The sequence below is a fragment of the Thermobia domestica genome, chromosome 9 (assembly GCF_964235325.1).
Source record: "Thermobia domestica chromosome 9, izTheDome1.hap1.1, whole genome shotgun sequence".
In the NCBI taxonomy this organism is placed as follows: Eukaryota; Metazoa; Arthropoda; class Insecta; order Zygentoma; family Lepismatidae; genus Thermobia; species Thermobia domestica.
In genome coordinates, this window is record NC_137462.1 from 45814267 (window position 1) to 45832464 (window position 18198).

The 18198-nt window shown below is 37.1% G+C and overlaps 1 protein-coding gene across 1 annotated transcript in view; it reads right to left on the reverse strand.

Moving 5' to 3' along the window:
• Positions 1 to 18198, reverse strand: part of LOC145694632 (uncharacterized) — a 56775-nt gene that overhangs the window by 33695 nt on the left and 4882 nt on the right. Inside the window, exons 2-3 of the mRNA XM_081771040.1 lie at positions 9877 to 10008; positions 2601 to 2741 (exon numbers count right to left, since the gene is read on the reverse strand). Of these exons, the coding sequence (XP_081627166.1) occupies positions 2601 to 2741; positions 9877 to 9999 (264 nt within the window). The 5' untranslated portion in view covers positions 10000 to 10008. The remainder of the gene's footprint in view (positions 1 to 2600; positions 2742 to 9876; positions 10009 to 18198) is intronic.

Genomic DNA, 18198 nt, shown 5'->3' on the forward strand with positions numbered 1-18198 from the left:
AAATAGAGGATCTGTCCATACGTATCTTCATCCTATGAACTCAGTGAAGCCAAAAAAACAACTGAGCATCGTCTGAGCCGGCACGTCTGATTGGCTACTCTCGTTTCCGCCATGATTGTTGGCTCGAAACATTTCGATCTTAGTGGTGCGGAGCGGGCAGAGTAGGTGTGGCGAAACTAACGTATGGCTTCACGATTTTGTTGTATGGGCAGATCCTCTATTTTATGAACATCCTTCGGTTAGGCAACCTTTCTAGTATTAAGAGCTACTTTCCATTTCAGAAATCATTCTCGGTCTTCTTATATGTTCACTAGTCCGCCCGCTAGAAGAAATCACAAAACAATAACAATGGTCGAAACGAACAGTATGATACAGACCACCGCGGGCTACACATTGGCCACCCCTGTTCTAGAGTAGTGGTAACAGCGATATTTCTAGTTAATTACTGCAGTTTGTTTTGTCACCTTTCTTAATATAAGCACTAATACTGTGTATTTCCATTCGTTAACAATTTCCTTTTCCTGCCATATTTAACACATCAGTCTAGGGTTTCTTAGGTTAAGGTGTTTCTTCCCTCCGTGGGTAGTTCGGCTGCAACAGAACCAGTTCTCAAAGAAAAGTGGTTCTTTAATTACTTAAAAATACTAAACTTAGTCGGAAATTGGGATATCTCTGCGAGGGACACTATTTTTTCCCCCTTCTTTCCATGTGTATCTTCAACAGATTATCGGAACACCTCTCTTATCTCACTGCAATGTTTCCAGAATCAGTTCGAATGCTTCAGTTTCCATCTTGGAGCACATTCAACTTAAGCCAAAACTTCTTCTTACTACTCCTTCGTACAAATTAATTATGTTCTTGCTTGCCATTTTCTTCTATTTCTGCAATCTTGTTTTTTTAAGTATTTTCACTTCTTATGCCTGCTTCCCGTTTATTAATCTTATAACTTTCTGTGTTTAGAGTGCTTTGACTCTAAAACCACTGTAATGTGTTCTGTTTCTTTCGCGTCTTTAGATTTACTGAACCACAATTACAACTTATACGAAGAAAGATCAAGAAGTTCTTACTCTCACCATGATAAGAGATGTACTAGTAATATAAAATTTTGCACAATGACTGGTTGGTATCTCATTAATATGTATGTTAATTCCTGTCTTTACAAATCCTGTTAACTTGATGTTACAGCCAGAAAACTAGGTAGCAGCAGCATGTTGGACAAAGTCGAATACCGAGCTGTGATTAGGTTTCTGCATCTTCAAGGTAAACTGGCGCCCATCTTATGACGCAGTGAGACGCTGGGAGAGAATATTCAAATGTGGCCGCATAAGTCTACAGGGTGACCCAAGAGAAGGTTGTTCCTCAACGGCTACAAGCCCAAACATGTTGCCAAAACTTGAAGATAGACATGTGACTAATTAATTGTTTAGATAGGGAAGTGAGTATTAATAGTGGTCCGTTCTCACCACATTGCATGACATTCTGCATATGAGCAAAGTGCAGCAAGATGGGTTCATCGATTGTTGACACCTTTCCAAAAACAGCAAATGTGCAATGAGTGAAAAGTATTTTGGACTTATACCACAAGGACAAGGAAGCTTGGGGATTCAGCACAAGTTGTCAATGGCACACGTCCAGAACTCCATTGAACACACATTTTCTTGTCCTAAACAGCATAGATGCTCACAGAGAACAAAATACGGCAGCTTCACGTGACTTTTTTTTTTTTTTTTTTTTTTTTGCCCGCTGGGAGGAGGATGGGGATGACCTCTTTTCTCACATAATGAAAGGGGATGAAGCCTGGATATCGTACGACATTGGGGAGTCGAAGCAACAATCAATGCAATGGTGGCATTGTGGTTCTCCTACAGCAAAAATATTCAAATAACATCGTGTGATTCTTGTGAAATTCTTGGAACTAGGACGAACAATTATACTAGATGTGTATTGCCAAACACTGAATAATCTGCGACGTATCATCCAAAATCGGCGGAGAGGAATGCTAAGCACTGGATTTCTTTTGATCCACGTCAACGCCAGCACATACACAGCTGCTCGTACTGTTGAGACAATTCACAGATTTCGATAAGAAACTATTCAATCATCCCTGTTACACGCTTCGACCTTGCCCCCAGCGATTTTTTTTTCTTTCTTCACCTGAAAAAGTAGCTTGCATCGAATCGTTTTAACGACAGTGAAGTGCTTAAGACATTAGTTCTGGAAAGACTGAATTCTCAGACGGCAGATTTTTACACTGGAGGTATACAGAAGCTTGCGCCAAGCTACTAGAAATGTCTGGAGGTTCATGTTAACTAGGTCGGAAAAATTGCTAAGGTATGTACTTGAATATCAATCACAATAAATTTCTTTTCCTATATATATATATATCATTAATTTTTTGACATGCGCATTGCATTGTCATACGACTAAGAAGGGAGCGACGGAATTTAAATGAAACGGGAGGCACAATCTCTATAAATAAACCCTGTATAGATACACTAGTCTTTATAAAACAGCACTTACAAAAAAATGATAGAACTATTTGGTTCCTTAACAGCACTAAATATTTAATTGTAAACAGAAAGAAATGAACAACCATTTACCTGATGTAACGCGTTTCTCTGACATGTCATGAACAATTTTCCCTGAGATATTTTACAACGGTGCTGAAAAACATAATTTTCCTCCAGTAATTCCAAACATCTACGACAAATGAGTTTTGTAAAGGCATTATCTTCAGTGATCTGAAAATAATAAATAAATAAAAATGCTACAGATTCTCAATATCTTATACGGGGGAACTGTACGTATCTAATAAAAACACAACCAGCGTCAGTTAGTAGGAAAAATTTATATAGCCAACAACTAAAAGTACATGTTTTTATTTAATATTTTCAAAAGGAGAAAATTAGGGTAACAATACGTTGTCTCATGTTATACAATACGCAAACACAATCAAATCGGAAAGTAAAACGGAAAAATAAACTTGCTTTTGTATAGTCAGCATCCGATTGAACTGCATGACAGTAGCAAACCAGTTACCTGTAAGTAAAGGGTTTCTACAATAACGAATCGAAAAGCTGTCCAGTGTTTAGATGATTCATATCCCTAAGTTTGGTAATGAGACCAACATTCGTGTCAATAACTCCTTCAGTCTCAGTTCTTCCTCAGAATCGAACTTAAAACTTCAAAGACAGAAACACACAAAATCAATCACGGATCAAACTATGGTTGCCTTGGAGTTACTATTAAGTAGAATTCAAACATCCTTTAATTATTGATGGATTTTTTGACCACTGGTCAATTGCTGAGTTAAGTCTCCGTACTGACCACATCGTTTTCACTTTTTATAGAAGCAACGCTCTGACTGGCTATTTACGTTTTCAATATTAGCACAGATAAAATACAGAAATATTTGCTCCTATTTTGGATATTGTATTTGTACATATATCGAAAATAAGAACAGGAGCAGATGAGAAAATCCGTAATATCTATTACATAAATCAACAACGTTGTCTTTAAATAATAATAATAATAATAATAATAATAATAATAATAATAATAATAATAATAATAATAATAATAATAATAATAATCATAATAATAATAATAATAATATACTGTGTATTGTTTGAATTTCGTAATGATGTTTTATTAATCTCCCAGTTTGCGCTAATTGTGTCTACCTGCTTGCCACCTGTAAGAATCCAAAACTCGAAGTTAAATAGGGGGAGCTAAAAAACGTTAACCAAAATTTACAAAATTCGTCTAGTGCACCTGCGACTAATCAATATACCCCGCAACAACTTTTACAGAGGTAGTTAGTGAGTACTCCAAATCATATCCCCGTAGTCAAATTTCCTCTATAAAAATTGTTGCGTAAGTACCTTAGGATTCTGAAACATGTATTTTTGGATAGTGAACATATTATTTCCTAATTGAAGTCTTAACCCGACTACGGTAAGTTCCATACTTTTGGAGCTATGAATCTTTAAAGTTCATTGCTTCAAGTTTTCGGCAGCCTATAACTTCGAAAAAAAGCATTTGTGCACCCAGGTTGGTTTACACTTTTTGTCTTATCTTGGTGTTAGGAATCATTTCCCAAGCGTTGTCGGTGTTGTTTTGAAACACCCTGTATGTATTTAACTGCAATATAAATTTACGTTGGTATAGGGTCACCATTTATATCTTCTACAGAAAACTTGATTCCTGTCAGAACACAGAAATACATGATTGAAAAGTGCAAGGACAATCTCTTCAGTACACTGAAATTTGAAATATAACTTCTGTTAATTTCATTGGTTGTTTTCCCAAGCCTTCGCCTCGTCTGCAAATTGCCTGCACGCTAGCAACAGCTCTTGGCGTCCTGTAGGACGCTGCCTAGGTAGTGACAACTATTAGCCAGATTATGAACTATTAAGAATTAGCATGACTGACAGACTTAGGCGTCTTGAGTTTACAATAGACATTAAGAATATATAAATATTTTCACCCAATGTTTATGCAATTCGTAACTCTTGTCTGTTTTAATGTTTGCATATTAGCACGACTACCAGACTGAGATGTCTTGCAATTACAATAAGAATATACAATTATTATTCAACTGTTCTAATTACTTGGCTCGAGGCAGAAAATTCATACTTCGATACGTATAATAATATATATGTATTTTAGAACATAATTTTTATTGTTGAACTTTACATTTTTACATACGTTATTCTACTTAGATATTCCTGTATAGCTCAAAACAACTGAACAATTATTTATTTACTTTTTACTAATAAAGTGTATGGAAAATACTGAAATTCACTATCTGAATAACGTTACTTACAATATGTATTGCACGTTTTTCTTCGATATTTCAAATGCACTGATCGGGCATTTTTCATCAGGGCAACAAGGCTTAAGTCGTTGATTCATTTAGTCTTCACATTGTTCTCGTATTTCAAGAGTAGCATAACAAAATGTATTACACAGTATATTTATCTATACTTGTAGTTTTGTTTACCTGTCCCGGTAGGTATGTTAACTTACTCATAATTAGCAATTTATATTTATAAATTAAAAAAAGAAAATGTGCACTAGCTATTATTTAAACATGTTGTTTTTGTTTTTCTTTAGTAATCTTTGCTTTTTATAAGTAACAGCATCCATCCACTCAACGCATGGCTACTTCAAATTGCTCTTAGGTACAGTCCGCAGCAAAAAATCTGCAACATGAGCATATAAGTTTATTGTGAAACTACGCCTAACAGCGCAGGGAATCAATATAACGTCTAAGTGGTACGAATCACGCCAGGAGAAACCTCGGCGTCCTCCCCTGCACACTTAGTTTGGAGCAAAAGACTTCGTCGTTTCACAATAAACTTACATGCTCATGTTGCAGGTTTTTTTGCTGCGGACTGTACAATGTGATTACTTCCAATTTGGTGATCATATTTAAATCCAATTTCTAAATTGTTTTATTATTGTATTTAAGCTAGATACAAAACAACGTTCAAAATTATAAAAATTGTGTTTAAATTTACATAAATGCATACTTTTCGTTAGGCCACTGCTGAAATACAAGGCCAATGTGAGCCTGCAGAATGGAGAAGAACTACTAAAAACCTTGTGGTCCTGATGCAATATTATATATATATATACAGTGGCGGATCCAGGATATGATCCAGGATCCATAATTTGCCGCTTTATCCAGTGTAAAGCAGGATTGAAGCCCATTTTATCCAGTGTATATCTGAGCGTCAAAGAAATTGTATTCTATATTTTTAATCATTTTTCAATGATTACAATAAATTTTACAAATATTCTGTGTCCACAATATTTTTAGTCTAAGCTTAACAACACAATAGGTAAATCTAGCAAATCCTAATTATCACAATAATCTAGCGAATCTATATTTATTCAGGTTAGTAGATAATCATTTATCAACCTAAGATAAAATCCTATCATGTTGTTTAATTAAGGTCATTATCGCCAGCCTTGTATATTGTGCATCTCCCACTATTGCTATGGATTCTACGTTTATAATCAACATATTTGTAAAGTTCTAATGGTGGTGTCCACTACTGAAAGTTAAATAGACTGAAACTGGGACTGATTTAAATAAGCTGGTTTAAGAATTTTAAACATGTATCCTTTACGAAACATTACATGACAATCAATATAATTCACTTTTAGAATCAAAGGTATTGTCTGCGTACACGTATATGAAAGACTACGAACCTGTATGAGACTTTCCACCTGGACCGGACACTAAGATAATCGGAAATATTCGTCATCCTTTGCGAAACATTACAGAGTAGTTAATACACAGTGATTTATCATAAGGATTAGAAAAGTTTTTGAAATAAAACATATAAAATTAAATGTGATGATGAAACTTTACTATGAATCGAAAGAACAATCAATACCCAATACCACTTTTGAAGATTATTTCATTCAAATGTTGGCCACAACTACGCTTTAAGTGGTTCACTCTAAAGGTCCAATTTTCAACCATTCGTTCGGGTATAACGACCATTATCTGGCGAATAACGTGAGTAATGTCTGCTTCCAAGGCCTTAATCGAAGCTGATTTCTCTGCATGTAGACTTAATACTTCACATGAAAATAATCCAAAGGTGTGACATCACACGATCTAGGTGGCCAATTCACCAATTCAAAACATGAGATCAGCTGCTTATCGAAATGACTTCTTAATAAGTCCTTGATTTTACGCGTTTGAATTTCAGGTTGCAAATGGTCCGCAATCATGGCAAGATAGCGGGTGCCACTGACGGTTATGTTCCAACCATTCTCATTTTCGAAGAAATATGGACCGAAGAATCCGCCAACCCATAAACATCAAACCATGCATTTATATGGTTGTAATGGTAGTTCTAGATATTATTCGGGTTGTTCATCAGCCCAAATACGGCAATTTTGCTTATTAACGTATCCATTGAGCTGTTCCAGAGCCCATTTACTGAAAACTCGACACAAACGAAGTTTATATGCTTTTAAACCAAGATCCTCACGTAACATACATAAAGTTGTTCCATATGATAAACCAAGCTGTTGAGAACGGCGTCAAATCGAATGTTCACAGTCATGACGCACACTCTTAGCTACCACCGCTATATTCTCTTCGTTACGTGCTGGTCTGATCTATTCGGTCCTGACTCTTCAATAACGTAAATTTGGTTTGATATTTTTTGACAGTATAGGCAACATATCTTTCGGTGGTCAACTATTCCGACCATATGTTGCTCTAAGTGCACGCTGATTTTCGTAATTCAGCCCCACAATTTGCAGATGCTGTTCTTGTGTAAGTTTTTCCATGATGAAATGGTACTTAATTGCTGAATCACACTGCAGTGACGAACCGTGAGTGATTAGTTAAAAAATCCCTATTGAAGAAAGTATCTCACTATGAATCACCCTTTATAATTGAATTTTAAAGTTACAGATACTTTCTGCGTACTTATACACGAGGGCTTAAGAGCTTGAATGAGCTGTCTCCACTCGACCGGAACTGAGTGAAAAATACAATCTACTTACGACCCGCCGTTTGAACGAAGCAGCAAGCGGTTGTGAGCTTTGAACATGTGCGATAAAATTAAGAACCCTGCCAAATGTGTAATAGAAAGTGTGATAAAGTTTTTAAATGAGACAAAAAGTCATAAGCAAATATGGTAATGTCATGGATAACCAATTCAAATAAACCGACGTTTCATGTTAAGAATTCTGTAAAGAGATTTTCTTCTCGAAATCATTACAGTACACCGTCGGCACAGGAAAATCTGTACCGGATGATCCCTCGACTGCTGACTGAGAACAAGACAAACGCATCGCAACTGTCGTGACATTTCTTACTTTCTATCGCCAACATGGCGATAAATTTCTCGATCAGGCTGTGATAGGCGATCGAACATAGTTTCTATTTAACTTCTGAATCCATGTAGTTAAAAGGAATGACATCGTAACCAGTGGCGTAGCACACTTTTGCGGACCCCCCCGCAAAGCATAGAGAAGGGGCCCTAGTTGTAAAGCCGATAGAAGTAAATTTGAAGTTCTACTTCTTTAAATCTTTATTCATAGCAAGATTTCGGGGCCCCCTATACCTCGGGGCCCCCCCGCACTGCGGGGGTTGCGGGGGCAGCTGCTACGCCACTGATCGTAACGGATCGCCTTCCAGAGGAAACAAAAAATTCGAGAAAATACACACCATGAAAAAGGTTCTAGCAACTGTCTTTCTGGGATAAGAAAGGCGTGTGCCACACAGAAAAGCAATAAATGTGAAAACCTACTATGAAACGCTCTGTCGTGCCATATAAAACAAATGCCCTTTTCTTCCCTCTCTGTGTGATGAAGAATTTTAGCGAAAGTGCTTGCTATGTACTTCTTCAGTGTGTGTGTGTGGTTACATTATTGCTATTTTCTGATTAAAGTATTATTTTTTATCCCCATTTTGGGATTCCTTTGTTCCAACTCAGTCTCTGTCTCTCTCTCTCTCTTCATATATATACACGTTGTGGGAAAATATCACCACCAAACTTTAAAAGGAGACTCCTTATATCAAATGAAAGAAGAAAGTCTTATAAATATGGGTAGAAAAACGCCTCTTTTCAGAGTTATAAGCCACTGAAATGAAATGAAATAAAATCTTTAAGTTTTACGTCCCACGATTATGCCGGTTAGGCTAAAGGAGACGGTGATGATGAGAAATGAATGAAATGGTGGAATGAGGAAAGTGGGAAGAAACGGGAGAACCCCGAGAAAACCCACGAGCACGGTGTTTGTCTACCAGAAAGTCCACACGGCGCGAGCTGGGATCGAATCAGGGACCCCAAGCACCGGAAGTGAACGCTCTACCACTAAGCCACCGCGCTCCCCTTATAAGCCACTGAAAATTCGAAAAATCAGTTTTTACATGCCTTTCGCTTGAAAACTATGGTGTTTATCGCAAGTAGGTCGCGGAATTACACAGGAACTAGTACCGTTCTGTTTCAGAATCTTCCGTAACTAGTGCAATGAAGTGCATAATGGAAGTAAGGGGTTTGGGGATACACTTTTAAATACTGAGTATTTGTTTCGCCGGTACCGGAGGATTCTAAAACACTGAAACATGAATATTTAGATAGAGTACATACTACTTTCAGTGTAATTTCTTGATTCGCTTGTGGTAGGCCGCATAGTTTTCAAGTTAGGGCGTTTTTAAAAGTGATTATTTACGGAGTTTATAACTCTGAAAGGAAGAGTCTTTTTATGCCTATTTGTTAGAACCTTTTTCTTTTATTTGATAGAAGGAGTCAGCTCCCAGAGTTAGGTGGTGTTATTTTTCCGCAGCCTGTATATGGTACGTGGCTGTGTAAAGTTGCTCTTTCGTTTTTTTTTTTTTAATTGTCCTTTCGATTGTTGTTTTAAATTTTGTATCCACTCTGAGGAATGTGACCAAAGTGCAGTTTAAAATGACTATCTGCCAGTCGCTTGGACTTGTAATCAATTTAAGCTTCACCTTGAAGTCGAATCCATCCTAGTTTTTGGCTGACCTCGAATTATGAAGTGTTTTTCTATTTCAAAAAACTTTACGTGGAGACGTTTATAAATTTGCCAATATCTTCTGAAACGTTATTTTTCTGCCTCCTGGCTTGTATATAAAATATGATTCAACAAAATCCGCATTGCTTTGTCAAGGCAAGAGTACTTCTTCATACAAATTTGACCTAGTTTTCTTTCCTTGTGCAGGCACTAAATTATAAAATATTACGGCCTATTAATTTTGTTTACTTTGAAAGAAATTTTCCCTTGAGTCATAAATAAATAAATTTTTAAAACATTAATTCAACAAATACTTAAAATTTATATCTACTAACAATATCAGAAGTTTATACTCACCTCACAGTTCAAACAATGAGACAACTTTACATTAATAAATCTTGCTCTTGCTTCTTCACCAAATAAGTAAATGCACTCTGAGCTATCAGAGGCAAAGCATATCCCACAATATGAAGAATACATTTTCGAACTCTGAAAAGAAAGAAGAAATAAAATCAGTAAAACAAACATAAAATTAAGTCACGAATGTAACTTTAAAACACACACTTTTCAAATTCACTCCCTTGTTCCTCTCAGGAAGGGTAATATTTTGAAACTGTGTGTTCGAGCTTTTGCTACGCCAAAAGTATTACAGACGGAACTTATTTAGGTTTTAAGGTTTAAAAAATGCTGAAGGATAAATGACAAATGAAAGATATAGGTATATGGCAGACTTTTCCGAGATTATTTTCTGCTGTGATTATTATGGCAACTCAACATTCAGCACTAGACATTCTCCGGTGGTTTAGTTGCTAGTGAACGCGCCTTTGGTGCACATGGTCTCGAGTTTGATTTCCGCTGAGAGAGCGCTGAAATTTGAACACATTGTGGTAGTTGATACAGTAGGTCCACGCCTCATATAGCTTTGGTGCTGAAAAGAGACGCTACACTTTAAGAAAGAAAGAAAAAAAAGCTAAAAATAACACTTTAGTTCTTTATGAATGAAGGCATAAATCTCTCCGCCCCTTCCTAATTTACCCATCTGAAGAAGTTCCATTACTATTTTACAGCCTGACAGGAAGAAAACTGGACTTAAAAGATATGTACCCTACAGCTGGTAAAATTTGTTCATTTACTCAGTTCGTTGTGTAACTGAAGTAAGACACAAGGTGAGTTTGAGGTTAACATTCATTTCAGCAGCGAGACTATTTGAGACGGGGCCTACTGATTAATGTGGAATCCGAACCGTGGAATCGAACCCACGTCTAATACACCAAAGGCGCGTAAGCTAATCGCTTAACCACGAAGAAGCTCATGAAGTAAGACACGAAAAGTTTGTTATTTGTACTTAGCAGCTCAATAGGATATGTTTCCGAAGCGTGAAATTCAACTCATCACGACAATTACAATACTAACCTATCGTGACTTAAGCTGATAATGTTTGACAATAGAAGAGAATAGTATGTCTAAATTTCAAATTATAAAGTCTATTAGTTTTTTATCCCATCTTCTCTTTTTCTTTCTTTCGTTTTTTTTTCCAAATATTGCAAAAATCTTACAATTTCTTTGCATAACCATCGCAAACTTACAAAGCAATGTTTATTCAAAACAGTCAATCTTTGTAAAGTATTGATTATTGATTAAATAATTCATCTGGAAAGAATAAGACATTATAATTGATTTGAAGACGTGTTTCTTGACAATGGAATATATCTCATTCACATCAGCAGTTTTTTGTAAGGACCCGTCTCATGTTGGTCACAGTTGGTTTCACCAATGTTTCCCTCTTTTTTTCTTTCAGCAGCAGTATTGTCGAAAAGTTGCAACACATGTTTATTCATTTCTGATTGAGAGTTTATACATCGAAAATAACACTTCCAATTTAAACGAAACTCACATAAGGTTTTTCTGTATAAGAAATCGGAAATTTGAATATTACAGAAATTGTTCCAATTTCTCATCAGAAGCGGAATTTTCGAAACATATATTCTCTTATTTTTAATTAGGAGTTTAAATACCGAATTCCATACTTGTAACTTGAGAGAATCTTTATATTTAGAAGTTCCATAATAAAAGTTAAAATTTGTAAGATTGTTTGCTTATTACTTGTTTTTATGGGAAGAAAGATTTCTGTGTACATTTTGTTTCTAGCTATAGCAGTATTGATTTCATGTTGATGAATTAGTCAATCCATACAGGGTGTTTCAAATGAAATGAAATCTTTGAGTTTTACGTCCCACGCTTATGCCGGTGAGGCTAAAGGAGACGGTGATGATAAGTAATGAATGAAATGGTGCAATGAAGAAAGTGGGAGGAAACGGGAGAACCCGGGGAAACCCACGCACACGGTGTTTGTCCACCACAAAGTTCACTTGGCGGGGGCTGGGATCGAACCCGAGGCCCCAATCACCAGAGGTTAACGCTCTACCACTGAGCCACCGCGGCCCCAGGGTGTTTCAAAACAACACCGACAACGTTTGGGAGGTAATTCCTGACACCAAGATAAGGCAAAAAGTATAGACCGACCTGGGTACACAAATGTTTCCTTTTGAAGTTATTGGCTGCCGAAAACATGAGGAAAAAAAAAAAGAATTTTAAAGGTTCATAGCTTCAAAACTATGGGACCTACCGCAGTTGGGTCAAGACTTCACTTAGGAATTAGTATGTACCCTATCCAAATATCCAAGTTTCAGAATCCTGCGGTACCTCCGCAACAATTTTTATAGAGGTAGTTGACGAGTACTTCAAATTATATGCCCGTAGCCGAACTCTCTCTATAAAAACTGTTGCAGAAGCACTGGAGGATTCTCAAACATGGATATTTGGATAGGGCACATACTAGTTCCTAAATGCAGTCTTGACCCGACTGTGGTAAGTCCCATAGTTTTGGAGCTATGCTCTTTTAAAGTTCATTTTTTCATGTTTTCGGCAGCCTGTAACTCCAAAAGGAAACATTCGTGCACCCAGGTTGGTTTATACTTTTTGCCTTACCTTGGTGTCAGGAATCACCTCCCAAACGTTGTCGTGTTGTTTTGAAACAACCTGTATAATAGTAACTATAGATTAGAATGGTTGAATTCGGATTTTTTTAATATCCAGATAGTAAAATCGGAGAAATCTGGATATCGGATCGGATAAAATCCCGAAAAAAAATATATTTTATACGTAATTCGCATATAAAATCATAGTTACTCTTCAATATAACCGGGTGAAAGATAACGCAAAACACTAATTGTACGAACAGATATCAACGAAGAGATTTCAGAATAGCACATATGTCCAACAATATTGCAACGTCTCGATCCAATATATTGCCAGGTTTACTTTTATAAAATCAGTTTTGGAAACTTGAAATAATCACTTATCGTATCAAAGATTCCTATGGGTCATTCTATTTAACATCTAATTTTAAGGTGTCTTGGACGTAACAGTTTACAGCCCACCATTTCTGGGAATTTACTGAAATTCTTATTGGATTAGGGTTAGGGACTAGATTTCTGGGCTGTCGGCATCGGTGGCCATTTAGCCCGTCACGTATATGAGGGATGTCCCTCGGCGAGCACATTATCCTATGAAAGGGAAGGAAGGAAGAGGCCTGGGACCATCATCACCATGTTAGGTACCATCTCCAGTATTCCATAAAATTACTTATATGCTTATTCTGGCTAGTATTGTCACTTCACTGCCTAAAAGTGTAAATATATAAGTGGTTTTTCGTTTTTTTTTTTTTTTTAATACAGGACAAGAAATCATTTCAAAATACCTGACGTGTTTTATTCGGCCTGTTCAAAGACTCCCAGAGGGTTGAATATCGAAGAAAATAATCTCATAAGAAATGAGCACGACTTAGTGTGAGACAAACTACTCAGTGATCTTCCTTACACGCACTTTCTACGACAAAGGAATCCGCATACTTGTGAAACATTAAAAGAGAACTGCAGAAAACGATGCTCACTATCCTATATATAAAAATAAATGTTTTTATGTTTGTCCGGTATATAAATCCATACTTCTTGGCTTGACAACACTTCTAAATAACTGTGTCGAAGAGTTTGAAATCTGGAAGAGACCGTATACACAATTTTTTATGGGTATCCTATGGGGGGTAAGGAGTTGCAAAGGGTAGATGTGCTTTAAAATTTATGAAAAAAGATATTTCCTGTAGCCTATCTCACGAATTCCTTACGTCAGATGAAATTCCGTATGTAAACTGATTTTTAAGAACAAGGTGACGTACACATATAATCTACAAACTTAACAAACAAACAAAAAAGTAGTGGTAAGACACCCAAGGGGTGAGAAGAGGTGATATGTAAAAATAATCGAAAACACCCAACGTTAGTGTCAAATCCAGGGTTTCCGGAGTCGCTGAGACGAATACTGACACACCCGATGCCATCGAAGTCAAAGTTCAGCCCCAATCGGCACGGGAGATGAGAAAGGGTGAAAAAATAAATATCCAAAATTACCGAGATTAGTGTTGAATTTATAGTTTATTCGATCATAGTACCATTAAAAAAGTAATAATTACAAATAAGATTTTTAAAAAATGTCCCACATTCATGCCTTTTAGGCTCAAGAAAATGGGTGAGCACTGATTGATTATGCAAGATCCGGTGGAAGGAAACATGAAGACCTCAAAAAACTCACAGGTATTATAACCGCCACCAGGTTATAGAAGTATTTTTTGTGGACGCCCTGTATATTTCGTGAAGACAGTGATTATTATTTTCGATTTATACTTTATTCTGCAACGCACATAAGTTCTTTCTTCGGTGGGAATTGCTTCTTTCCCACACAATTGGACAAAGAAGTCTTTCATCGTTTTTTCATATATATATTTAAAACGTTGCTTTTGGTGAGAACATTTCAGTTAGTGACGAACCATTTCAGTGTTTCTCCCTGACTCATTATATGCACAGTATATATTCTATAGTTATTGGGAACTGAATTAAGTGCTTTCTTTAATCACTTATGGAAACATTACAATAGATTAGAGAAATACGGGCTGACCAGATGTTCAGCAACCAAAGTGGGACGAGCCTCGCAGTTTTTGCAGTTCGTTATCTGTACTTTCTCACGCCAGTGTTATCGCCGTGTCTAGTGCATTATAGGCAGTTGACTAAAATTAACATAAATTGTTTTCCGTATTCTGTTTGTATGTGCATACAGGTGAGTTAACTGAGTGATTTTTGAAATGAACTGCCAACCTTTTTTAGTTGATCATCGCAACCCGTACCTTGAGCTTGGGTGCTCGAGGAGTTCGACTCCGGTGTTGTACGCAGCCACCACGCACGTTGCGAATCAATCATTAAGTTGTGTTAAAGGGCACAAGTTATTAGCCGGTGAAGGACGTTTTATTACGGCTAGCCCCGACTAGTGAAGTCCCAGGTTCACAAACCTAGTGCGCTAAAAAGTTACACTCGCGCACTCCAATATCAGTATTCCACTGTGGAGACCTTCTTTTTGTTTGTTTGCTGAAGATTCACCTTTACGCTGCAGGACTGTTCAGCGTAACAACTGGATTCATCGTGGGACGATCCAGACAACTTTTCCCCAGTGCTAATCCCCCAAGTGTGTCAATGGTGTGAGAGAAGCATTTGTAGTGATATCTGAATCATAATCATAAATATATAAAGGGCTATATTGCCCGAAAAGGGCAAAGCGTGATTTCAGCGACTAAAATTGTTATACATCTTCAGTGTTCAGTGTTGTGTCCATTCCTCTTCGCTATTTTTTTATACCATAGTGTTCTAATAAATAAGTATAGTGTTATTTAATCCAGTGTGTTTTCGTTATTTGTATGAGTGATGTTTGTGTGCGTTATGGTCTGGATGACCGCCTGATCGTCCGTGAGGTTTCCGAGACGAGACACCCGAACCTCTCGGCGCCTAATGCTCATCGCATTATTGAGACTGACGAGCGATTTGGAAACAGTTTGTAACCTTTTCTTGGAGAGGTCCTTCATCATCCTGTCCAGGTAAGTTAAAGTATCAGGAAGATACTTATTGGTAGTACCACGAACCACGAACAGCGACCAGAACTCCAGGGCGGTTACAAATAAATGTCCGCCCAAACAGAGACCCCAACTCCAGGCGGTTACAGTATGATGTTAAAGTGCTATTTGAAGTCACTGAAACTTCAAATAGTGTAATTTGAGAAAGTGTACATAAAACTGTAGTGCGAATAATGTACTGCAGTTTCTCTTTTGTGGAATGGTAATATTTCTTATTACTCCCTTTTCCCTCCGTGGTGACTGGAAATATCCACTCCACATAATCAAGACTACAAATATCTCGTTTCCTTGCAATACACAGCTCCTACTGCAGTAAAAGCAAAATTTTGGTGCACACTGAGAAAATCTTGCCCATACAATTGACAAATTAGAATTCGAAGTAGATACGGCAAAGTCATTTCGTTCCTCAAATAGCTCTTTATCTCCTGAGTAACATAGTAAAGCTAAAATGTTATCTCCTATATCAGGGATAGGCAACGCGTCGACCGTGGTCTATTAGTCGACCGGAAAGTGTTGAGAGATACCCCACGGTGGTTTGTGTCATACTTTGTGTTGCGACTATTGTTACTGTTCTATCAAGGTTTTCACTGATTTTTGTAAACTGCTTTCCCTTATTTTCTCCGACAAAAGTTTACCTATTTTCCTGATAGAAGTTTCTTTAATTCTTCCATTTTTCCACTTTTTCGCAACTCTTCAGTTTAGTTAAGACACGCTTTTTAAATGTGGGGAACTAACTTCCTTTAAAATGAGTTAGCCTAGGAAACATGCGTTATCATCTACATGTATATTAAATCAGTCTACGCGATATGGAATTATACGTGAACATTTGCACGGTATTAAGACTAACAGCTGTTTAGGAGTTTCATGATCCAACTCCAAAGACTGCCATGAGATAATGATAAAATTCGTATGTGACCTGCAAGAAAGTATACTCTCTAGAGCTATATATATATAAAGAATAATCAAAATTGGTGCATGTGTATTGAGTTATGCATAAGTATGTGCACCATGAAGTCAGTTAATTATGATATTAACACTATCAACTGTTGAGAAGTTTCATAGTCTAGCTCCGAACACTATTTTTAGATTCTCATGAAATTTATGAAAAAAAAAAAAAAAGTGCCATTGTGTCAAAGAATTATGCTTGAACAAATGCACAACAAATATATATATAAACAAGTCGAATTGAGAACCTCGAACTTTTTTTTTTTTTTTTTTGTTAATTAAGTTAAAAAGACGTACGCATCTTAGTTCAGAAGGTCAGAGAAATGTTGTAGCTCAATTGATTTCAGAGTTAAGAACCTAACCACAAATCATGGTAGCACAACACACCATGATGTAACTTTAAAATGCATCTGTAACATATTATTCTATATTGTTGTATTGACTGACTTCTAAATCTCGAATAACTTTATTACCTCAAAAGTAGCTTCCATTATCGAGAACGATTACTTTCTTTCTCTCACGTTCCCTGATTTTCCAGGTCTGTGGGAACCGTGTCTATGATTCTTTGTAGCAGGCAAGCAGACAGCGAATATTTTCTATAAGAAAAGTAGCTCTCAAATCTAAACGGGTAGGTCATTCGGCATAATATCGTTCGCATGCATATAGAGGGTATCTACCAAAATTCAAAAATGAAATTTCGTGACTTTTCCGTGATCTTTTCTTTAACAAACCATATAATTTTGTAACATTCAAAAACTAATAACAGTACGTATATTCTTCAGCACTTATCTTTATCTTAACTCTACTTTCAAAGGTTGTCCCTTGGAATGATAAAAGATTGGTGTCTTTTCACAGTTGAATAAACTGGTTAGATGCATAGGTAGCTTCGGCGATGCGATGCGATTTGCATCGCCACTGCTCAATGATGCGAGCTGAAGGGCATTCTCAAGAGCGAATTTGAATGCTAATTAGACTGAATTTTCATGCATGCGATAGAAGCGTGCGTTGATTGCGATTTTGTAGCTCCTAAAGCCGACAATAGACATTTTTGGCGGTGAATTTTGACGTTGTATACAATAAAATTTTCCAGTTTGTACTTATATTTGTACAGATAAAAAAAATAGTGACGATAAAGCTAAATTTCTTGACTTTTATGACCGTTTTCTGATTTCGCGACTTTTTCATGACTTTCGTAACTGATAGACACGCAGAGCAACTGGAAACACTGCTTTATGACCTAATCTGCGTATTAAGTTTCATATGTAACCTTTCAGTTTTATGTCCCACGGTTATGCTGTGTAGGCTAAAGAAGATGCTGATGGTGGGAATAATGAAACGGTGGAATAAAGAAAATATGAGAGCCTCGTGAAAAGTCTCAGACTGGGTACGAACTCGGAATGAACCATCGACCTCAGCAACAGAGATGAACGTTACACCACTGAGTCGCGGCCCCTCTACGAAGTTCAAAAAAATGAAATCTGAGTTTTACGTCCCACGATTATGCCGGTTAGGCTAAAGGAGACGGTGATGATGAGTAATGAATGAAATGGTGGAATGAAGAAAGTGGGAGGGAACGGGAGAACCCCGTGGAAACCCACGCACACGGTGTTTGTCCATCACAAAGTTCACATGGCGGGGGCTGGGATCGAACTCGGGACCCCAAGCACCAGAGGTGAACGCTCTACCACTGAGCCACCGCGGCCCCTCCTACGAAGTTCAGT